This window comes from Phyllostomus hastatus, unplaced genomic scaffold (assembly GCF_019186645.2).
Source record: "Phyllostomus hastatus isolate PE091 unplaced genomic scaffold, TTU_PhHast_1.1 phas_scaffold_78, whole genome shotgun sequence".
Classification (NCBI taxonomy): Eukaryota; Metazoa; Chordata; class Mammalia; order Chiroptera; family Phyllostomidae; genus Phyllostomus; species Phyllostomus hastatus.
The window spans coordinates 25,864,981-25,888,974 of NW_025334041.1; the positions used below are offsets into that span (position 1 = coordinate 25,864,981).

At 44.4% G+C, this 23,994-nt stretch overlaps 1 protein-coding gene across 6 annotated transcripts in view; it reads left to right on the forward strand.

Annotated features, from left to right (window-relative positions):
- ICA1 (islet cell autoantigen 1) overlaps window positions 1-23,994 on the forward strand; it is a 136,931-nt gene that overhangs the window by 89,867 nt on the left and 23,070 nt on the right. For all 6 annotated transcript variants that reach the window (XM_045828696.1, XM_045828699.1, XM_045828693.1 and 3 more), the window contains exons 7-10: window positions 5,263-5,388; window positions 6,366-6,464; window positions 19,857-19,954; window positions 22,000-22,052. In XM_045828696.1, the coding sequence (XP_045684652.1) occupies window positions 5,263-5,388; window positions 6,366-6,464; window positions 19,857-19,954; window positions 22,000-22,052 (376 nt within the window). The remainder of the gene's footprint in view (window positions 1-5,262; window positions 5,389-6,365; window positions 6,465-19,856; window positions 19,955-21,999; window positions 22,053-23,994) is intronic.

Here is a 23,994-nt window from a genome sequence, read left to right on the forward strand (position 1 = left end):
TCAACACAAGGTTGGATAAAGAAGATGCAGTGCATATCTGCTCTGGGAGGGGAAATGTGGTCTAGGAAAGAGAGCACCAGCCCTCATTTACACCACATTGTTAGAATAAAGAGAAGGAATATCAAAAAAATAGACAGTCCCTGACTCTACACTTTATTGCCCACACGCATGCGTGGCACACATACAGTCATTTACACAGACTTCTGTGCACAACACAGTGTTAAAATTGCTCCTGCCATCGATGGGTAAATACCATAGATGAAGTACAGAACAGTGACTCAGCAAGGTGTTTGGTTAGCTGAACCTCGACAGGTCTTCCTTGGTTCATTGGCCTCCAAAACAAGATCTTTTAATAAAGCCAAATATCTAACCTTCGGTTTTCCAAGTAATTTCAGACAGAGTAGCCTTTGTCTTGCAGTACCTCACTAAGCCAAAACAAGTGATTGGTGTATGCTGTCATCCTAAATGTATTCTCTGGATGCAGGATGTTGCCTCAGAGGAAAATCGGGGTGAACGAATGAAGTTAATGAGGGAGGGGTATTGAGAGCTGTTTGAGAAAGAAATTAAGGATTCTGATGTGGTCTCAGGTGTCCATGAGAATCGTCTGGTGGAAAAGGCAATTTAGACGATGACATTGAGCTTAAGGTGGTTAGATACATAAGAACCAGAGCACTTTTTCATACCCAGCACCACTATCCACCCCTTAACTCTAGCTCTGTCCTCACCTACCCTCATCTCTCGACTCCTAACCATCCCCACACCACAGTGAGTGATCATTTCAAACCGAAAAATAAGATCCTGTGTCTTCCAGGCTTAAAGGCCTCTGGTGTTTTTCCACTGCTTCTAGGATTAAAAACTAAAATCTTGAGCACGCCTACAAGGCTCCTGCTCCAGAATGTGCCCCAACCCACCCCCCTCACCTCATCTCAGACAACCCTTACACTTTCTCTCAGCAACCCAGCTACACTGGCCTTCTGGGACCTGCCTTCTTGCCCTCTGCCGCATGGCCTTTGCACATGCTCTGCTCCCTTCTTGCACGGTTAATCATGTTCAGTCCTTTAGAATGGAGCTTATGTGTTGCTTCTTTGGAGAATGTCCTTCCAGATTCTGTGGTAAATCATTGTGGGTCTGTGTGGCTTTCTTTCCAAGCATCTCACTCAGTTTGCTGTTATTCCCTCACTGATGTGAAAACGCCCACCGGACTTTCAGTCTGTGAGGATGGAGACCACCTCCATTTTACTCGCTGCAGCCACTATGTAGAAAATACTTAGTAAATATTTGCTGAATGAATGGTTGGAGGTAGGGAGGCAGAGCCTTTTCCTGGAAGGCAATGTAAAAGTAGGATTGCAGTTTTTCTTTATTTTGTTTTTAAAGGAAAGAAAACACTTCCAAAAAAATACAAAACTACTCTCAAATTATTTGGTTGTGGGGTAACATGAAGACCTTTCCCACTGGATGGGGAAGCCAGATTGAACTGAGAGGATGAATAGCTTTGGCTTCGCCATAATGTAGTTCAAGTTGGGGCTAAGAGGTAGAATTTCAGGTTAGGAGGAACAAGAACAGAGGAGTGCCCTGTAGTTTTGGCAGTTGAGACATTGCTCCTTTCTCTGGTAAACTGCGTTTCTGCAGCCTGGGGGAGGCAGGGTCAGAAAGAGGGTCTGATATGCCCAGCCATTTCCTGGAGCTGGGAGAATAAGAGGAGAAAGGTGGGGCCCCAGAAACAAAATTAAGAAATAAACAAAGGGGACATTTATTTGACTAAAGACTTTTTAAAGGACCTTGAAAAACAGAGGAGCTCCTCAAGATGTTTATGTAATTGAATGTAATTTATCTGGGATTGAAAGGAATAATAATCAAAACATTTTTCACTTAAGTGCATCTGGAGGCATATGAAATTAGACTCTGCCTGCCTGTGTCCTTGGTGTTTTGTCCTCAGGCTGCAGACTGGAAATGCGTTTCAGAGAGCAGACATGCAGTACAAAACAGTAAGTGAACTTGACCAGATTCGAAATGCCCAGCAGTGTACCATCCTCCTTGTTTGGCAGGGAGAGGGCTCAGCATTTGGAAACTCAGCAGTGCATTAAGTATTTTAATAATCATTGTTGACGCACAAAGCATATGGCCTTTCGGAACTCGCTGGGTCAAGTGTTGAAGTCTTCTTCTGGGTTTCTAAAATGACTTTACAGAAATTCAAACAAAATTAAATTAGGGCACATTTCAAAGCATGTTAATTCATGAGCTTTGTGTTATAAGCAAGTGAAACAAGTTTTCTCCTAGGATAAAAGAATATCTATGCGTAATCGATTATGTTAATGTAAAGGAAAAAGCTTTAGTTCCATCCTTGCAAAAATATTCATTTGCATTTAATTAGGAAACCTAGGACCTCCCCCTGATCAGGCCAGTCTCGCAGATACCTAGCATGCACTATGTCGAGCTTTAAGCCCCATCTCAGATACTCCCCTATCTCAGAAGCCTTTATTGCCCACCTACCTACCATTTATAGCTATTATTGATGGCTACAATAATGCTGTGAAATAAGCAACCATAACTCTCAGTGGCTTAAAACAACACAAGTTTCTTCTTGCTCACAAGTCTACGGGTAATCAGGACCATTCTGATCTCTGCCGGCTCATTCCCGAGTCTGTGTCCCGCTGTGGCCATAGTTGGCCAGCCCAGGCATGTTCTCAGGCTGGCCTGGGCACACGACCATGGCCATCTCAAAGCAAGAGAGAAAGTGGACGCACACTAGCATTTATTTTTTTCAAGCTTCCAATTTCATCACATTTGTTAGCATCCCATTGGCCAAAGCAAGTTACATGCCAAGCCCAGAGGCAGAGTGAGAAAAGAGTACAGTGTTACAGGGCAGAAAGTAGGCTACTGGGAAGCCAGTCCTTGTGGCTTTAAAGCCATCAACCCACCCCCCTGCCCCACCCCTCACCCCTCACCCCAGCATTCATCATTCCCTAGTCTGTGCTACCTGTGTTCTTCAGCCTGGGTCCTGTTATCCTTTTCCCATTGTATTACAATTTAGTTGCTAACTTGTCTGTCTTCTCTGAAAGATTAGGGGGTCCTTATGCCTCTGTGCTTTCATTCATAAGTATTTCTTGACCAGCTGCTCTGTATCTTACTCCTTTACAGACACCCTAGTGCCTAGCATTGGTCCTGGCACATAATAAGTGCTCACTAAGTATGTGTTGAATGAATGCTCACACCCATATTAATCCCTACCCCCCCCACCCCCCCGCAGAAATGGTTGAGGACAGATGCCTCTGGGGTCCAGATTGAGGAGGAGGGGTTCCTGGCCTGTGCAGCTGGGGCACTCCTGGGGCACCCACAGAGGGTCTCAGCTGCTGGCACGCCTTTCCCTCCCCTCTCCCACCTCTCCCCTCTCTCCCCTCTGGAACACGGGTTTTCTTTTCTCTGTCTCCTTATTTCCCACTCGGGAAGGCAGGAAAATCACTGATATTTAACTGACTCTAAATTCCTTTTATGATCAGCACTCCCGCATTCTTTACCTGGAGTCTCTCCACTCTCCAGTGGGGAAAGATTGGCTTGGGGACTGATTTCAGCCCAAGGCGTGGACAGTTTGAGAGGCTTCCGTCCTCCGGTTTTCCCATCTCCATAGACCAAGAACACAGAGGAGTTCTTAGGAAATGTTTTACGCAGATAGAGACACGAGACCCTATTCACTTAGGGTCCAATTCTGTCCACGTGGTGGTAAACGTGCTGCCTCTTTGTTTTTCAGTTCCATAGAATATACAGGGAATACTTGTGCTTCTGACTAGAACCATCATTTTGAGCCTCTTGATTTTCCGGCTACTAGTGTAAGTTGCTTAGGAGGTAGAAAGCATGGCTTAGGAACCAGGCAGGCTACTCTAGGGTGCCAGCCCTGCCTGTTTGTTACTTTCCCGAATGAAGCCTCTCACCCCCAGCAGTCAAGGAGGCAATAACAGAGGCTGGGGGAGAATAAATGCTGGCAGGCGGTGAGTGACTTGTCTTAACTGTTCAATTGTATCCATTGTGAATTATATAGATTGTTAAATTGTTTCAATTGTTAAATTTCCACTATGATTATATCATAATTTTATAAGCTGTGAATATAGGTTAGTATTACTAGTGGTAAAACTTAATGTATTTTATATGAAATGATCTTCATACTTATCTTTATTAGAAAATAAAATCATCCCTTCTAAAACTACTTTGAAGGTGATGCTTTAAAATGGTATGCAGGTAATTTACCTTTTGAAATGGCCTGGAAAATCTCTTCACTCAGTCACCAAATATGTATTCAGCACCTGCTTTGTACCTGGTTGCTAGATGCTGAGTATATAATGGTGATCAAGGTAGACATTGTCTTTGCCCCCGGTATGTGTCCTGTGATGGAAGAGCTATTATTACTTCCAACTCACGGTTCCCTGCCTGGTAACTACCGCTGCATGAATTATCTGAGAAAAATGAGTATCTGGCTGGCTTTCCCTGGGTAAAATATGATGTGGTGATGCCTCAGATGGGAGGAAAGGGAAATTTTGATGTACCCATTTCTAATGTAGCTGTATTAAATTTTAAAACCTTCTATTTCATTATGAAATAATACATAGAATTTCTGAGTCTTTTCCTGACCTTTCCCCTGCCCCAGAATTACTGTATGGCTCAGGGGTGGATGGAGGATTGCTAGGTACATACTCAATTTTAAAACCTTGGAAGTTTATCAGTGGCGGTCATTTTTCAGGCTGCATCACAATTCCCTGTCATGGAATCCTAGGCTGGGTCTTGGACCAGAAAAGGACAAAAATTGGTAAAATCCAAATGACGTCTGCTGTTAATAGCATTGTATCAGTATTCATTTCTTGTGTTTAACAAATGCAGCGTGTTATGTAAGATGTTAACACTGGGGAAGCCAGCTTCCAGGAACTGCAGGAATACAGGAGGGAGAATTCTTCCCTTGCTGCCCTGTGTGGTTCCAGGCTTCTCCCTGCCGTGGGCCGTTTGTGATTGGCCGGAGAGGAGAGAAATTGTAATATTCATCTGAGAAAAGTATAATTAGGATGGTAAGTTCGCTATATGGTTCTGATAGGCAGTGCTGTCATCGAGGTTCTCTGGAGGTAAAGAACAGATGCTGTGGAATCTTCTTGCCCTCCCTGGAATTTTCAAATGTGTTTGCTTACGTGAAAAGCATAAGCCCACTATTGCTCTTTTCCCACCAGCAGATTTGAACTTCTGAAGAGTTTTTTTGGTTCAAAATGGTTCCTTTTACTTTCACAGGTACAAGCACAGGTACGCCTTGCCAAAAAGAGCTTTGACAAATTGAAGATGGACGTGTGTCAAAAAGTGGATCTTCTTGGAGCAAGCAGATGCAATCTCTTGTCTCATATGCTCGCAACATACCAGGTAACAAAGTGATGTTTGTTGCAATGAACCAAGGATGTTAAGAAGTTTAGATAACAGAAGAATGGTGTTTGAGCTCAAAGTACGATTTGGGCCTTTCTCATAATTCATTTCCTACGTCTCTGTCTTCCAGCGGACTGCAGTCGAATCAAGCCAAGTACTACTAGCTGTTCCCTGTTCACACGCTGTAATCTGCCCCCTCCCCGCCCTGCATTGGCTTGGGGGGTGCCCTCAGCCTGAGCGCCTGTCCCCTCCACGTGTGCCTTTCCAAACCCCACTCTGTGTGACGTTTCAGACTGTGCCTTGCCCTTCAGAACACCCCCTCGGGAGTCAGCATTGATGCCTGCACCTCCCCCAGCACAGTCACTTACCCATCAGGCCGTCTTCATTCAATGAACTTGGTTTTGTCCCATACTAACCTCCAGTTGGCACTTTGTATCCATCAAAGTACCACGAGCACCGACCGAGAGTGGGAGGCCAAATCTATCAACGTTAACAAGACCAGATTCCCTGTCCCCAGAGAACTGAAGGTTCAGGAAGAAAGTCAGAGGCAGTGTAGTCCGTGTGTATTTTCTATACTTCAAGGACAGACCAGGGTGTGCCAGGTAAAATAAGTTCTATAGGATCCGACGAGGGTTTGAAGAGGGAGACATCAAATCAGTTGAGGGATCACAAAAGTATACTGTTAATGCTTAGCCCTGGGTTCGGGTGGCTAGATCCGGGATAAGTGCACAGAGGATGGAGCGGAGAAGGCCCCAGGTGGTCGAGGACATGAGTCTAAGTGTTTGGGGGCACAGTGGGCCATTTAGTTTGGCTGAAATGCAGGGTGTCAGGAGGGGCATGGTGGGAAAGGAGTCTGCAGAGACAGGCTGGAGTCCCTTTGGAGGACCTCGATGGCCGCAGACGGGCACATGTCTCTGGGGCCCACAACCAGAGCCAGGCATTCAGGACGCTGATGGCTTTGCTGTCTTTCTTCACAGACCACTCTGCTTCATTTTTGGGAGAAAACGTCTCACACCATGGCAGCCATCCACGAGAGCTTCAAAGGCTACCAGCCCTACGAATTCACTACATTAAAGGTATGAGAGCTCGAGAGGCCATTAGAAAATCTTGTGAAAAGAAAAGTTTTGCTTCTGTCACTGTGCCCACTGCAGCAAGCAGCATTATTCTGACAGACCCCAAACGTCAAAGCGGGAACTGTGGCCCTCAGTGGTGTCTTCCTTACGGCACCAATATTCACAGCCACAACAACCCAGACACACAGGCTGGGCCACGGGGTGCATGTCCCCAGGAGATGAACTGCGGTGAACCCCAGCCTGTCCGACTCCTTCCAAAAGCTGAAGAGGAGACTGGACAAATCCAGAACATTCTGTTACTTTTTAATTATTGAATTCAAATAGGCTCACTGGAGAAGGTATTTTTTTTCTCCCTTACTTCTGGCAAAAAAACAAAACAAAACACATTTTATTCTGTGAGCACTATCCAATATGGAATTGGATTTTTCCATAAGACACTGGAGTAATATTCTCTAATTGCAATAGCAACATTAAACTCAATTATTTCTCAGCTCAAAAGAGACACATGCACGATGTCTGATTCCCGGGGTTGCAGCTGAAGGTGGAAACGTTTTGCTCCCTGATGGTTGCTGAGGGTGAGCGCCTGTTGAGATAAGGACATGATTTGGGTTCCAAAAGGATTTTAAGAATGGGGAGCGAACACTGGGTTACCAGGTCAGAGCCTTAAAACAGAAACACCAGGAAAGAACTGTTCAAGTTCACCTAGAAATTACCTTTCTAGTTTTTCAGGCAATTTGTGTCTTATCATCTTGTTTAACAAACATTAAAAAGCTGGTTTTTGTTGCCATTAAGCACCTCTTTGATTTTGAGATGTTTGTGATGTCACTGCATCTACGAAAATACTAAGACAGAAACCCTTTGAAGACCCTGGCCCTTTAAAGGAAGGTCCCAAGAGGAACCCAAGACAGTCCAGTCACCTTGTACTGTACCTGACCTGACACCAGACAGGACACCTGGCCATGGGGGGTGTTCCTTACAACCCCTGTCCGCTGCTCGCTTGCTTCCTGGTGGGCTGCATGAATGGAATCAGAATGTGTCTTTTCCTGTTCTGTCAGCTGGACTATGAGCACTTGGGGGTGGAGATTCATTTCTCACGTATCCTCCTCCGTCCAGCCCACTGTACCGCACAGAGGGAACCCACAGCCTTCCTCATCCCGTGGGCAGTGTGGCCGCTGTCAGTAAGGACTGCGGTCCTTCCCCCTGACTTACTGCTGCTTTCAGTAAATCATGGGGAAGGAACTATCCCAACCAAGGCCATTGATTAAAAGTGGAAGAGAGAAAAAAGAGGAACATAGTTATAAAGAATAAATGGCAATACATTCTTACCTATCAATAATCACTTTACATATAAATGGCTTAAATGCTTCAGTCAAAAGGCATAGGATAGCTGAATAAGAAAGTAAGACCCTGCCCTGGCCAGGTGGCCCAGTTGGTTGGAGTGTCATTGTCCCCTGTAACAAAAAAGGTTGCAGTTTGATGTCTAGTCAGGGCACATGCCTCGGTTGCAGGTTTGGTCCCCTGTTGGGGTATGTGCAGGAGACAGCCAATCCAGTCACTGTTTCTTTCTCTCCCTTCTCCCTCTCTCTCCCTCCCCCTCCCTTTTCCTTCCCTCTCTCTCTAAAATCAATGAACATATCCTTAGGTGAGAATTTAAAAGAAAAAAGACCCTTACATATGCTGTCTACAAAAGACACATAGACTAAAAACAAAGAGATGGAGAAAGATATTTTATGCAAATAGAAATGAAAAAATAAACTGGTCAGCAATTCCTATATCCAACACAATGACTTTAAAACAAAGACTATAATACGAGACAAAGAAGAACACTACATAATGATAAAAGGAACAATCCAACAAGAGGATGTAACCCTAGTAAACATTTATGCAACCAACATAGGGGCACCTAAATATGTAATGCAAATCTCCATGGACATAGGGGAAAGATATACCGTGACAGAGCCATATTAGGGGATGTTAATTCCCCTTTGACATCAATGGATAGATCTTCTAGACAGGAAATCAACAAGGAAACTGTTGCCTTAAATGACACACCAGATCAGATGGATTTAATGGATATCTTCAGGTTAATTACAATTAGTACAACTCACACTATTTATGTTTTTTACACGGGCCTGAGCAGAATCCCATGGATCATTCTTTGATAAAGCAGAGAGTTTGTTTTAGGGCAGGAATGTGCATCAGATTTTGTTTTACAATACAGGCAACTTCAGGTTGTCTTTTGAAAGACAACTGTATGTAACACAGGTAAGCCAGGAGGAAGCTGAAGTGATGCCTACCCAAAGTATAGTTTAAAAGAAGCTCAGGTTTGAGCTACCATATTTTTCAGACCGTAAGATGCACCTAGGTTTTAGAGGAGGTAAATAGGAAAACAATTTTGAAGCAAAAAATGTGGTAAAATATTTAATAACATAAATAACATAATATTTCACCAATGTAAATGTAAACAGAACTCGACAGCAGTATTAACCACCATTATTCCTCCCAAATTGCCGGGGGGGGGGGCGTCTTATAGTCTGAAAAATATGGTAATTGCATGTAAAGTACAACATGAAGTTGAATTTGTGCCACAAGAATGGAAGAGTCCTTCTGTGTACCCCTGGCCTCCTGTGCTGAGGGAAACACGGCCCTTTAATTTCTGCCATGGCATTTAATCCTGCAGAGAGGATCCAGCTAATGGTTATGTCAGAGGATTTCTGGGCAGAAGATTTAGGGAAAGTTTGATGGCGATGGTTCAGGATATAATTGCAAATATTTTGGGCAGATGACACTTTATTGCCTTTTTCATCCCCAGAGCCTTTCTTAAATTATGGTTTAAGTACCAGTTTATGGTTTGATTTTAATACAAACTCAGTAGGAGCAATACATCTGTTGAGGTATAATATGATTATAGTAATATCAAGAATGTTAAGTGTCCAGAAGTCACTATGCCGAATTATGTCTCTTGAATGCTATTCATCTAGAACCTCAAGCTAATAGCTAATTCTTTTTTATATGGATTCACACCTGTATAATGGAGTTCTGTTATTATGCAGCCGTCATTGCATAGATGGAGGTGTGTATCCTATCGTCTGCCGTGAAACATGAAAATGAAAACCATCGGTACTTTCTGTATCACTGTCAAGCCTAAGGACATTACCTGACTTACCAACCCTCTTGCACTAACATATTTTTTAAATACATTCCTTAGATTTAGATTTGATCAAGTCATCGAATGCATATAATTTTCTTCTGAATGGCACTATATATTGATAATGAATACTTTGAAATTTAAGTAGATACTTTTACGATTTATTTGTTCTCCTGATTTACCTAAGTAAATCGCCCCTTAAATGCCTTTTCGGGCTCTGGCTGGAAAGAAAACATTGTCTTTGGAGAGGTTTGCCAGGCTCTGTTAATGAAAAGCAACCCATTTGTTTTCTTTGCTGCAGGGTGTGTTCAGAGTGTGTTGGTAATTGTGCCACTGCAGCTGTATTTCCTGACTGTTAGTTTTATGCTTGATGAAGGATGATAATTAATGTGTTAAACGCTTGGTGCATCCTGTTTGGAGGGGAGAGTGTTTTGCTGCAGAATTACAAGGATTTAACTCATGCCCCAGACGTTCAAGTTTTATATCTAATGAGTCTTTCTCTAGAAAATATGTACAGTTCTTTTTCAAAATCATTTTATTATAAAAGTGAATTGAAAAATATCCAGGTCACTATGTTGACATTTTGTAAATATTGTGTGGTCAAGGTTTTCGTTTTTTTCGGGGTTTTTGTCTCTGTGTGTGTGTGTGTGTGTGTGTATGTGTGAGAGAGAGAGAGAGAAACAGCTTTTATTCAGGCCTGACCTGATTCTGTTGACTCTGCTTTTAGTGGCTTAGTCTTTTGCCGTTTTAATTTTTGATAGATTTTTGTAGAATTTTAACTTTATGGAAAATTTAGAATTGAAATTTAATATTACAAACTATTCTAGCCTAGTAATTTTAACAGTCACATTTAAAAAGTGGACTGTTTTTAAGTAGTTTCCAGTTTCCAATAAAAGAAGAGATGCCATAATCTCGTATTTCCAAACAATAAATATGTATTGATTCATTAAAATGCTACTAAGCATATGCGTTTTGCATGAGTTATCATTAATGTGTTAATTTTACACGGATTCGAAGTCATCTGGAAATGTCTTTCATGTGGTAGAAATGGTCAAGTTACGGGGATGGGAATGGAATGTCACTAGCCTGTGTTGAAAGCACTCCCACATTTTTAGAGAAAATAGTTTAGACTTGGAGTTTAAAGCATTGCTTTAAAAATGAAATGAAGTGCTGCCCCTCAGATGTGGTCCTGTCCACCTCATCCTTCTGGGAGGTTGCTTCCTCACACGTGTCCCCTGGGTCTAAACCTGCATCACGGGGAGGGGCCGGGGAAGCCCTCAGGAGTCAAGTGGCTCTGCCCTGGAAAATCTAAAATTCCTTTTGTATCAGTGTCCTGTTTGTCCTCTCTGGGCTGCTGGCACGTGGGTTGAGCTGGAGGTCTGTGTAGAGAAGTGAGCCCTGGGCACTTTGGAGGTGTGGGCACGCTCATTGAGAGCTGTTGGACGAGAAGGCCTGCCCCTCCGCATCTGTATTTTTAAGAGATCCAAGTGGCTATGTTTGCTGAAAATGCCTGGTAGCAGCGTGCCTTCCTGCGACGTGCCCGTCCCAGTGTTTTGGAAGGAAAGCCGGGTTTGTGACTGTGGGTGCAGGAGAAAGCATAGCATGTAAGAGCACAGTCTCGGGAACTGGCAGGCCTGGCTCAAAACCCCATACTGTCACTTCTCAGTTGTGTGGCAGTGGCAGCAGCACAATAACAGCATTGGCCATGGCCATGGTGGTGGCCCTGGTAGCCCCATGTGGGGGCGATAGGGATGGACTCATCAAGATTACTATGTGATGAACCCAGAAGACAGCCATTGGCAGTATCAATACTGAAGTGTTTGTTGAGGTTGCCAGGTCCCATACCCCAGCTTCCACTACTTCCTTACTCACCACTTGCGCCCTGGCTGATTGGTACTGCAGTGAGTTTCACAGGCAAGGCTGTGGGTGGCAGTTGCATAGGAGGCCTCTCAGACCTCGCCCAGATAACCCATCCCACGTCCTGCCTGACCCCCACAGACGCTCTGGCAGCTCCTTCCCAGCCCTTTCCTTAAGCCCTGCAGGCCAGTCTGGGCTCATCTGACACCCACGGGGACCCGAGAGGGTGGGGCAGGCCTGCTGGCAAGAAAGCAAGAAGAGCCTCCCGCCCAGCAATGGGGCTCATTCTAAAACTGCAGTTTGCCTTTGCAACTGGCTCTCTGTGCCAGGTTCCTAACTCTGCGAAAGCTGAATTTGAAAATCTAACTCTGAGCATGCTAAAAAAATAACCACCAAAACAGCTGTGCCACTGCTCCCTCTTCTTCTCCTGGGGTCTGAGACAGCACTGTTGTGTGGAACATCCTTCTGGAGACCAGAACGCTTTGAGCTTTCACAATTCAGAAAACATCTTTTTCTGAATTTTGTTTTTCTCAGATTCGTATGCCTAACAGCCTTCTTCCACCCACCTCCACATTTCTCAGTTAATCACTTGAACATTTACTGACAAGCCACATGGCTCTGTAGTTACTTGCTTTGAAAATAAAGCCATAATAGTTTTTATGAAAATTGGGTAAATATCTGTGCAATGCTATTTTTGTTGCCAGTCCCAACATGGCAATTACTGATGGCGAGCATCCAGAATATCCCTTTAGACTTTCAACTTTTCGCTCAGTGTCATTACACTGCATTTAGCAGAATGATTTTTTTTTTAACCCAAGCTGCTCCAGGCCAGCTCATTGCAAGCAGCAAATTGGGACACATCCAGGTCACTGGGAAAGAAGTGGTTAGAGGGTTTGACCACGACCACCACTGAAATCTAGGTGGGCAAGCAAGAGTGTGGCCAGGCATGAGTTCATCCATCCCTTCTGGTGACTGACGTTTGTTCCTCTGGGCAGCTGGTAGCTCAGACCCTACTCACAGAGTTAGGGTTAGGGTTAGGGTTAGGGAAGAACAGTGAGTTCTTCTCCAGCCCCACCTCTTCTCACTCCCTAACTCTTTATCGAGGGGAAAGGAAAAACTTATTAAGTGGAGTGGTTATTTTATGCCAAGCTCTCTGCTAAGGGCAAAGTGTAATCATGTCAAGGGGAGTTTGTCATGGTATCTGTGACTCTAATATACCAAGGTTGGGAATTATAATTAATGATACTGTTAGGTTCAGCATTGACATATAGAAAGCGAAGTGCATATATATATAATATTTTTAAATTGTGTTTATTGATTTTAGAGAGGGTGGTGGGGTGGGGTGGGGAGAGAGAGAGAAACATTGATGTGGGGGAGAAACATCGATCAGTTACCTCCCATACTCACCCTGACTGGGGATTGAACCCACCGCCTTTCAGTGTACGGGATGACACTGCAACCAGCCAAGCCACCCAGCCAGGGCCAAGTACATATATTTTAGTTAAGCTTCAAAATAACCTTGGGAAGATGGGTGTACCCATTCTTGTTTCCATGTTTCCAAGAGGAAACTGAAGCTCAGAAAGGCCTACTAATTGCCCGAGGCTACACTCGCACGCAGTCCGGGGCAGGTCTGGGACTCAGCACACTCAGGCTTTCTCGCTCTGCTGTGTGGCATTTCTTCCGGGTGGCACTTCTGGCCATGAGGCAGGAGAGCAGGAGAAAGCAGGAGTGCCACTTTTAAAAGCTACAGCTGTAAACTTGCTATTAAAAATAACACTTTAACATGTTGGCTTGTAGGCGAAAGAAAGCCTGTTTTATGTCATCCACCAGGTACCTAGGAACCTATGATCTTTTCTTGAGAATTTGGAGTGAAGTCCTCTGGATCTCCTTGGCATTTCCCATGAAAGGGGAGCTCAGTACATGTTCTTGGCTTGCCTATTTAATACTCTTTCTTAGCCAGTGGTGGAATTTTAAAGACCTGGATTCAAATATTGCTTCTACCTGTTAGTGGTTGAATAGCCCTAAGCAAGTCACTTCACCCCTCTGAGTCTGCATTTTCACATCAGGAAATCAGGAGCATGCTGGGTCTTGTGAGATATGGAAGACACATGATGTAGGACCTGAACAGGATGAATTTTTACGACATCTAATTTCTTTTAGATTTTTAGAAGTCGTTGATAAGAAAGCACATTTTGAGTGCTTACCATGAACTTGGTACTGTGCAGAAGCATTATTTTGGTTCATCCTCACAATGTCCCAAGAAAGGTATTCTTGTTGATGGCTCCATTGTTGACAGGTAAACAGAGGGCCCAAGGGGGGAAGACCATTTTCCATGTCATAGCACTATGTAATCTGTCTCCAACATCCAGGACATTATCTTACCTTTCCAGTACCAATTTTCCTTCTTATTTTATTTTTTAAGAATGTAACTTTATTTCTGGGTAGGAAGGATATATATATATATATATTTTAAAGATTTTATTCATTTACCTTTAGAGAGGGAAGGGAGGGAGAAAGAGAGAGAGAGAGAAACATCAATGTGCGGTTGCTGGGGGCCGTGGCCTGCAATCCAGGCATGTGCACTGACTGGGAATCGAACCTACGACACTTTGGTTCACAGCCCATGCTCAATCCACTGAGCTACACCAGCCAGGGCTAGGAAGGATATATTTTTTAAAAAATATATTGATTGATTTTAGAGAGAGAAGAAGGAAGAGAGAGTGAGAGAGGCATCGATTTGTTGCTGCAGTCACTCATGCATTCGCTTGTTGCCTCTTATATGTGCCCTGACTGGAAATCAGACCTGCAACCCCGGGCGTCATAACAACGCTCTAACCAACTGAGCTACCCAGCCAATGCCCTTCTTATTTTAAAGAATAAGGTTCTAGCCCTGGCTGTGGAGCTCAGTTGTTTAGAGTGTTGAGTGTTGTCCCATGCACCAAAAGTTGTGTGTTTGATACCCAGTTGGTGCATGTACAGGAGGCAACCTTTCAATGATTCTCTCTCAAAAAGATGTCTCTCTCTCTCTTTCTCTCAAATCAATAAACCTATCCCATATCCTTGGGTGAGGATTTAAACAAAAAAAAGGGTATATAATTTATGATTGTGTTCATTTTTCTCTAATTGTACTCTTTAACATTTTGTTCTATAGTACAACGTGAGAGCGCCTTCTGGCCCTAGATTAATAGTGCCCCTTATTTAGCGTCTTCATGAACTTATAGCTTCATAACGGCATGGGCGGGGAGGGCACATGCTTCATGTCCATGAATCGCGTGGCTCATAGACATCATCATGTCCTCTGCTTTTTATCCTTCATGTGCTACCAATTATATAAACACAAACACACACACCCAGCTGAGTCCAGCATCTTTTTACCATGCCTCACTATTTTGAGCACTTTTATTTCCTTTTATGGACAATATTTGGCACCTTCATAGGCATGCAGTATAAATAATGGGAAGTAGCATAAGAGAAGTAAATGTCGTAATTAAAAATTAGAGAAAATGCTATCCAACTGTCCAAGTCAAACATTAAATTTAGGTCAAATATTAGGGCCGGCTGCTGGCCTTCTGTCTGTGAAGTTTGTTTGCTGGGTCATTTTGCTTTCATTCAGACGACTGTTACTCTTGCTTCTTATTTTCCTAATATAGGAAGTCATACCTCCCGTTATTATATTAAGCTGTTTCCTTTCTAAGACACTTAGCAAGCTCTGTCTGTGCATTTCCTCTGTCACGCCGATCTTATACATCATGTGTGTGCTTCCTGAAACCATTTAAGCCTTGATGGAAACTATTAGCATGTCAGTGCAGGCTTAACAGAGAAAGGTTGCTTAGTCTAAAAACATTCTTTCCTCTGCAGAGAACTTTTCAGTTTTATGTGATGCTATTCGGCTGCTAATAGTGATTTTCACAAGCAATTTTAATGAAGGACCTAGTGGAATTGGGGGTTAGAAACCAAATGCACTCACATGTCGTTTCTGCACATGCATTTGAATGTGGCTTCCATCAGCCGGTGATACGGAACAGTTCCATCTGAGGGCTGCCTCGTCTGTACGGTCGGCCAGGCCTCTTCGATTCATTTCGCCTGAGCAGGTGTTCATGTCACACAGAAAGCTGTCACCTCTGACTTTCATGGACGCTACAGGGTTAAGTGTTTTCAGCTGAGTTGTGGACTTTAATCTAAAGAATCACCTCCACCCCAGCCCCCAGTTGGGCCTTTTAATCAAGCTGGGGGAGAGCAGTGGTCCACCGTGTGGGTGCCCTGTGCATGTGATTTGTCCTCTCTGATGTGTCAGAGTTTCTCCCAGCCTCTTTATCTCTTCAGGGTAAGAAACGAGTTCCATCTTTGTAAGAAACAAGTTCCACATGTGCTGGGGGCGGGAGGCGGGTCCTGCCGTATAGAGGAGCGTGTAGCTTAGTTTGATCTGAAGATCTTACTTTATGAGGAGATGCCCCTCTAAAATCGATTGTGGTGATGGCTGCCCAACTCTGCGCCTCTTCTAAATATCCCTGAATTGTATTCTTCAAATGGGTGGGTTCTCTGGTACATGCTGTCTCAGTAAAACTGATACATGTGCATGCATGCACACACCATTCCCCTTGGTTCAAAATTCTAATGTTTAGTAAACAGGCCCATGTGCCCAGTATAATTTTTCACTTGTAATTTCATAAGCCTTTTCATATTACTCTCCTGACCCTTTGCATTTTCTAGCTACAGAACTCTAATTTTTGCTGTTTAACCTTCTGTACATTAATTTATCAATCAACAAGTACATATATAGCATCCCTTTTAAGTGGCAACAACCAGATTATAAAAGGGACAGTGGTCATAATAGGCCGAGAGGCACTTTTGTCACGGGAATTATTAATGATAAATTAAAGTAGCAATTGGAACTGCGGCCCTTCTGCTGGTAAAGCACAATAGTGATTTCACTGTGACTGTGGTGACAGGGTGAAGACAATTGAGTCCCTGCTACTGCTGGACAGGGGAAGGGTTGAAAAGGAGGAAGGAGCAGTTTACATTACAAAAGGATTGTCTGAGAGCTGTTCCAGTGAGTTTCTGAGGGGCGGTCAGGCTGCAGACAGGGGATGAGAATGGTGGAGCTGTCCAGCGCATCTCAGGGGCTTAGGCTAGCACCCTGGCAGTGAAACAGGGCCCAGAGGCTGAGAGCAGACAGGTCCTGGCCCCGCCTGGTTCCCACTGACAACCAGGAAATGCAGCGAGAAGATAACTGAGCAAACCAGGAGGCCTGAGCAAGTGTCAGAGAATCCAAGAGTGAGTCCAAAAGCCACTGGAACCTGAGCTGAAAAAACTCCGGGCTTCACTTTGACCAGGGTTGGACCACTCTTTGGGGGAGTAAAATGGCATCAAGGAGTGTGTGTGTGTGTGTATGAATAAAATGCTGTGATTAGCAGATGTATTGAAAAAGAGTAAGTCCTTGACATCTGTTGAACTCCTCCTTAAGGTTGCACGTTTCCAAAATGTGCACACACACAGGCACACACACCCTGATTTTACCAGATGCTGTGGGGTATATAATTAAAGAAAAACAAACCATCTAGACTACAGTCCATATTCCAATTGCCTCATTTGTTCCAGTGCTGTTCTTTATAGCACTTCCCCTCCAGCCAAGGATCGTGGATTCCATTTGGCTCGCATGCATTAGAGAGACAGAAAAAGCCCCGGAATACGAAGGAACTAATGAGGCAAAATGTTAAATATTGATGAATGCCGGTAAAGGAATGTTCTCCCTGTGCGACCCCTGCCGACCTCTTTATCCCAGCCTCATAAGTCTTGTCCGGCTGCACACTATACCGCAGCCCCAGTGGCCTCCTTTTTGTCCCTCGGACAAGCCAAGCTGTCCCCACTTTTAGGCCTCTGCACTCAGGGCCCCCTCTTTTCCCTGAGCTGCACTTAGCTGGCTTCAATGTGTCACTTAGCTCTCAGTTGAAATGTCACTTCCAAGAGAGGACGTTTCTGGTAACCAAAGTGGTCCGATCCCTTTCTATCCCCCTATTTTGATTCTCTGCCTAGGCCCACCACTAGCTGATAGTTTTGTCTGTCTCATTCACCAGTGTAGCCCTAGAGTCCAAAACAGCACCCAGGTGCTCAAAAACTGCGCCCTGAGTGTGCTCATCTGAATGCCCAGAAATAGGAAGTCATTACAGATGATGGCAGTGCCTTCTGGTTGTGGTTTGTGTAAGAAAATGCTTCAGCTCTTGAATCAGGGCCATATATTCAGTGAGAAAAACCTTGGCTCTCCATTAGAATAATGATGAATAAGTGTACATTTCTATATATTTTAATTCAATATTAAATGCTTAAGGTACATAAAATCTTTTTTATATTCTCCACTATAACAAAGAGTTGGGGGGGGCGCTCATGGCTTTTAGAGAGGGGGGAAGGGAAAGAAACACCTGCTGCTAGAGAGAAGCATGGATTGATTGCCTCCCATTGGTGTATGGACCAGGGGTCACACACTCCCATGCCCAGACTAGAGATCAAACCCACAACCTAGGTGTGTGCCCCAACCGGGAATCCAACCACAACCTTTCGGTTACGGGACGACGCTCCAACCAACTGAGACACACTGGCCAGGGTGTAAAGAGTGTTTTTGGTTATGAAATACCAACACAGCTTACATGGGTTAAGAGGGCATCTACTGTCTATCAAATGCATATATATATTTTTATATCTATATATCTATACACACACACACATATTCCAAGTATATAAGTAGTACAAACATGAAAAAAGAAAGGAAATACATGAAAATAACAACTCATTATTTGGGAGAAATGAAACTATGAGTGGTTTTTCCTATTTAAATTTTCCTAGCATTTTACATGTAGTTCTGTTATTTTTCTAATTTAAAAATACTTTTAAGAGACAAAAGTAATACAGAGCAATCAAACATTGCTAAAACTGTGAATGCAGTTTGGAGATAGAAGAACCTTCTCAAATTTGGCATGCTGCTGCCAGAAGCTTTACAGAAAACAGTGGTAATTCATCTGGGCTTTGCGAAGACATATTTTGAGGGTGGACCGAAAAGTAAGCAGAGAGATCTTTTTTGGTTAAGAAGCAGAATGAACAAAGACTGGAAGGGCCCGAGTAGTCCGTGGGAGACAAGCCTACATGAATGGAAAGCTTGAATTTGGGGGGTGGGAGGAGGGACTTGGGGGAGGAAGATAGGATCGCATGTTAGAAGATCTTTGAAACTATGCGGAGGCTTAGACTAGAAGTGGAAAGAAATAAGGAACCACTATAGGTTCTTGAGAAGAAGGGTAACGCGGTGGCCTGGGTGTTTCAGGACAGTTATCCTACGCAGGGAGGGAACCAGAGCTGGCAGCTAGGCAGGCGCGGCCAGTGTCAGTCTGGTACTCGTGGCCGACACCAATGCCGGTCACAGCGCTGCTCCGCCTCAGTCGCCCTCCAGCTAGGCATCGCCCGTCCATCCGTCCAGCTGGCAGAGGAGGCTTGGCTGCCTGTTTCTGTGCGTGTTGTCACACCAGCGAGGTGAGAGCTGGGGAGACGGAAGGCAGGAGAAGAGACGCAAAGGCCCAGTGGATGGACTTTCATGGTTCAGGAAATAGAAGGAGGATCAGAGTCTTGAGATGTTTCTTTTATGTTTGTAGGTTTGTGTTTTATTTAGGGCCAGAAATAGAAATCTTTTTGTGTAACTCCTCATTGAGGTGTTAGAGAAATGTTCTGCTTTTTAAGGCTCTGTCTCTGGGGTACGGTTTTTATGCAGTTGCTGTGTAAAAAATCTTCCCTTAACTATTTAATAAACCTTGAGGATAGTCACTCCAAGAAATCATGTGTCATGAAACGACTCTCTCCTGCCTTTAATCTACAAAGGTTTAGAAGCACCTGCTGTGTCCACTTGAGGGAATTAACTTGTCAGAATATGTTCAGCCACTACTTATGGTTTTTTTTTAAGGTTTTGTTTTCTCTTGTTTTTTTAAGCTGTTTTTAGATGTGGAATAGCAAACAAAATTAAAAATAAAGTGAAATTGTCTTATCTTTGGGGGAGAAAAACTTCTACTCTGACAGTGTGTGGGCTGCAAGCAGAACAGAATGTTTATCTTAACTACATGTTAAAGATGGAAAATAAAGTTTGCAATAGCCAAAAGGCCTTCTTCTGAATAACTTATCACAAAAGGGAAAACACAAATCTAGTGGCAAAACAACTTTCCTTTATAGGCTAGTGCTTCTTGGATGGGTCAGAGAACATATAAACTTTCGTTTCTGTCCACACACACAGTAGCCTCCCCAAACCCCTCATTCAAGGTTTGGTTGCTGGGACGAGGGGCAGTTGAATTTTTTATGGATGATCTTTCTTTTTTTTTCTTTTGTTCTCTTTTCCTCTATCATCTCTGCTTGTGATCAAGAGCTTACAAGACCCCATGAAAAAACTGGTTGAGAAGGAAGAAAGGAAGAAGCTCACCCAGCAGGGAAGTGCCGAGGCCACAGCGGACGAGCCGAGTCAGTAAGTCGCCGGCCACTCGTCTTGACATCTTTGTGCCCTTGGGCGAGGGCCGCGCAGGCCGCACTGACCACTTCCGAGGGGGCCTCGGACCTGGGCTCATCGTTTACTCCCTCATTTCTGGGAGTGGATGTGCTCAAATGGAGACCAAACCCTCCAGCACGCTTTTCTACCAGACCAGGATTCACTCACCCCAGTAAGAGACCCACTCCGGGGGTGCTTGGGAGGACACACTTGTGAGGCTTTCAGTGGGGCAGGAAAGGGTAGTGTCCCCACTGCCCGGTCTCGGCTTTCTGGACCCTGTCTGGCCCTTTTGTCACCATCATTTACAAGATCCTGCCCTAGATAGGAAATCCCCTGGCTTTTGTCTCAGAGAAGGAAATAACCTATGACACTGCCTCGTAACTCATCTCCTACTTAGGTGCGATCACCCGAATGCACTGGGCTTTGACATTTTGCGTGCTGCCCTTCAGACTGGCTGTTTTCTCCTCTGTGAGGCGAGAGCAGCTCTGAGTACAGGAAGTGACTGCTCCATCTTCATTTCTCGCCTCTGTGCAAAGAGAGCGCCTCCAGTCATTTTACATAATGAGAGAATCGTTGGACATATATGGTGCAAACCTTCGCATACAGCCGGGAGAAGGTTTAAATGTGAATCTGTCTTTTTCTATTGAGATGTCAGAGCCTGCAGGAGCGGCATTAACCTTGAACGGGCCTGACCTAGGAAACCAAAATAGATTACCCTGCCGTTTGCTCCTTTTCCACCCACACACACAATTAGATGACAGTCTTATGGCAGAGCAGCCTGATATTTTTACTGTGTTTCTAAATAAGTTTCAAATACACACACACACACACACACACACACACACACACATGTTTTTTTGTCCCACTCAAATGTTTGCTACCAATTGTAGCCACCCCCTCTTTTTTAAAGCAAACGCTAGCAAATTTCTTTAGTGCAGAAGAGAAACAAGTTTTCACTGTAGGAAGGCTATAGAATGTGATCTCAGTGTGGTGCAGGTGACTATATTGGGGAAGCAGTTTAACCTATTCCTAGTAATACAAATAAGTATAGTACCTGGTGGTGAGCACCTTCTCTGTACCCAGCACAGTGCCAGGCACATTACTGATGTCATCTCACGGCGGCCCTCCCTGTGATCAGGGTGGGCACTTCCCCAGCACATGAGTGAAGGAAGTGAGACTCAGCGAGGTTAAGGGACTGGCCACCACCCCCCGTGTGGTAGGAGGTAGAGCCCGAGGGGGTCCTGGCATCTTTTCACCATATAGGGCCACTACAGGGGAAAGAAAGCCCCAGCCCTTACTCAGAAGGGAGCCACCCAAGAGCATCTTGATTAGTTTTAATTCATTTCAGATTTCTGCTTTTATTTAGTACCTCATTTTTAAAAGCTCAAATGTGTAATCCATGAACTTTTGAAAGACAATGGAAATTTAACAAGCACTTTCCCAGAAAGAACAGATAAAGGTGAACCGCTGTGGGAGGAAGGAGGCACCAAGGCACCAGCTGGGTCTCAGGGTGGGTGTCTCTGCCATGGTCCTACCTGTGTGTGGGAAGAGCTGAGGCAGGCGACAGTCGTCTGCCTCTGAGAGCGATCCTCAGCCTCGTGTAACTTAATTAACTTGCTGAGAAGTCCTCCAGAAATTAGGATAAACACCTGCTTGCCCATTGGTTGTTTAACTATGTTTTTAAAAGCGATAACTTCAGTATCCATCTTTCTTATCCCTAACTAACCACCTAGATATGTGCAGAATTTGTGCCTTACAGTGAAACAAGATTCAGATGTTAAGATGCTACTAATCAGCCTTGGGACAGGACAAAGCAAGCAAACAAATGTATTTCTTCTTCAAAAGCACAGCCTGTCAATGACTACATTCACTGTGTGTGTGTGTGTGTGTGTGTGTGTGTGTGTGTGTGTGTGTGTGTGTGTGTTGTAAGTGCGGTAATAGATATGGTACCAAAAAGCTGGCTGTATCATAAATACAACATTTCAGAACGACATTACTAATGGTGTTTTTTTTTTAATTTTAAGGTTAATTTCCTTAGAGGAAGAAAACCAGCGTAAGGAATCCTCTATTTTTAAGAGTAAGTTTTGATTTGTATTTACAATTGATTCTGAAATACTACTGCTCAACAGCCAGCTCATTGTCTTTTCTGGGAAACTCCCCCTAGGCCTTTCTTCTCTTCCAACTGAGAAAATTGTAGATTAATATGCTTTTAGTCTTAAATTGGCATAGCCCAGTGACATCGACCCTACAGTGTCATTGAGAGGGGTTGTACATTGGGAACCAGAAAATAGCGTCATTAGTCGCCTCGGCAGCAGCCCATCAGAGGAGTGTCCACCGTGGAGAGTCGGCAGAGAGCTATTTCTTGTGCAACAGATGACATCATTTCTGCTATTCCCATGACTAGTTCTGACAGCCATTTGGGCTGCAGAGATAGTTTTAATAAGCTCACATAATTGCATCGGGTGGGTATGGTTTGCACTGTGCTGTGGGGTGGGTGTAGGTCTTTATGGGGAACAGAGGGGGAGGATGGGACAATGCCTTTCAGGTGATACTTGGGCCTGTTCTGCAAGGAGTGACCCCAGATCCCTCCATGTCCCGACCCTCCTGTGGTCGGAAGAACGATCAGAGTGTTGGTGGAAAATACCATGTGCTGCGAGCTGTCTGTCAGCTCTCCCTGTCTCCTGCCATTACTGCCAGTTCTTTCATTGGTCCATCTTCTCATTGAGGACTCGAGGGAATGGTAAACTGGAGTAGAACTAAGGGGATGTAATGCTCAGCCTTTCACTGGGACTCAGAATCCTCAGAGATGCAGGGGAACGGTTTACAGCTGATGGGGGGAGACCTTACTCACCCCAACCCCCTGTTCGGCCTGGCCCTCCCAGCCGCGTATCTGCATCTGCCCTGCTCCGCCCATTGCTGCAGCGTCTGGCTTTCCTGGGAGATGGGAGAGGCACAGCAGAGTGAAAGTTCCCTCTCTTCCATCCTTTTCTCCACCCCTATCGTCCTTCTGTCTTCCTTTCTGTGGTTCCAACCTCCTGTTTCACCTGCTTTATTCTTCTCCCACTTCACTGCTTCATTTGCTTCTCTGTCATGTGACATTCAACAGGGAAAAAACAGCTCTCATTTTTTTGCTTCTCTAGGTTGGTTCCCATCATCCATTCACACTATAGACACTTTCACTGACTCACATACCTGTTCATCTGTTCAACAGAAAGTTTCTGAGGGCTGTCTCTGTGGTGGGCACAGCCCTGGGCCCAGGGCACACTGCAGTTCACCCGACCTAGTCAGAGCGTCTGGGATGGGGCTCAGAGGCAGAGGGGCAGTGGGTGCTGATCTAGCAATTACACACAAAACGGGGCAACTCCAGCTTTGGTGAGGTGTGTGATGGAGGGACATCACCTGTCTGAGGGATCAGGGAACTAACTAAGTCAAGTGCTGTTGTAAGACCTGTCAAAGCAAAAGGAGCCACCCAGGCGGAGATTATGAACAAGGGAGGACCAGGGCAGAGTCCAAGGGAGGGAGCCAGGGGCGGAGGCAGGCAGAGAGGCCCTGGCCTCAGTGGCCATGTAAGCGCTCTCTGACTATCGCTTCACACCCTCCAGCATCAGCGTCCCTTGGGTGCTGACAGCATGAATCATGTTGAGGGTAATCTAGGTAATCGAATCAAAAAATTTTAATTCTGTGGGAAAATGTTAGCTCCAGTTCATTATATTTGTATTCAAGTTGCATATCTATTAATATATTAATCATATATTCATGCCATTGGTGACAATACAGGACTATCACATTTTCTTCTTCTTTGTGCAATATGTTTACTTGCTTGTGGCATTTGCATAATATTTTGAGACTATAAATGTTGATCACCTTGTTTTATATGTACACAGAATGGAATCCATTAAAAGGAAGTGTCATTTTTTATTCTGTGACTTGCAGAAAGTCTAATGTTCATATGAGCAAACCAAGTTTTAAGGCTGTTCTAGTGGGTGTGTTTGTGTATGTATATTTACACACATGTACAC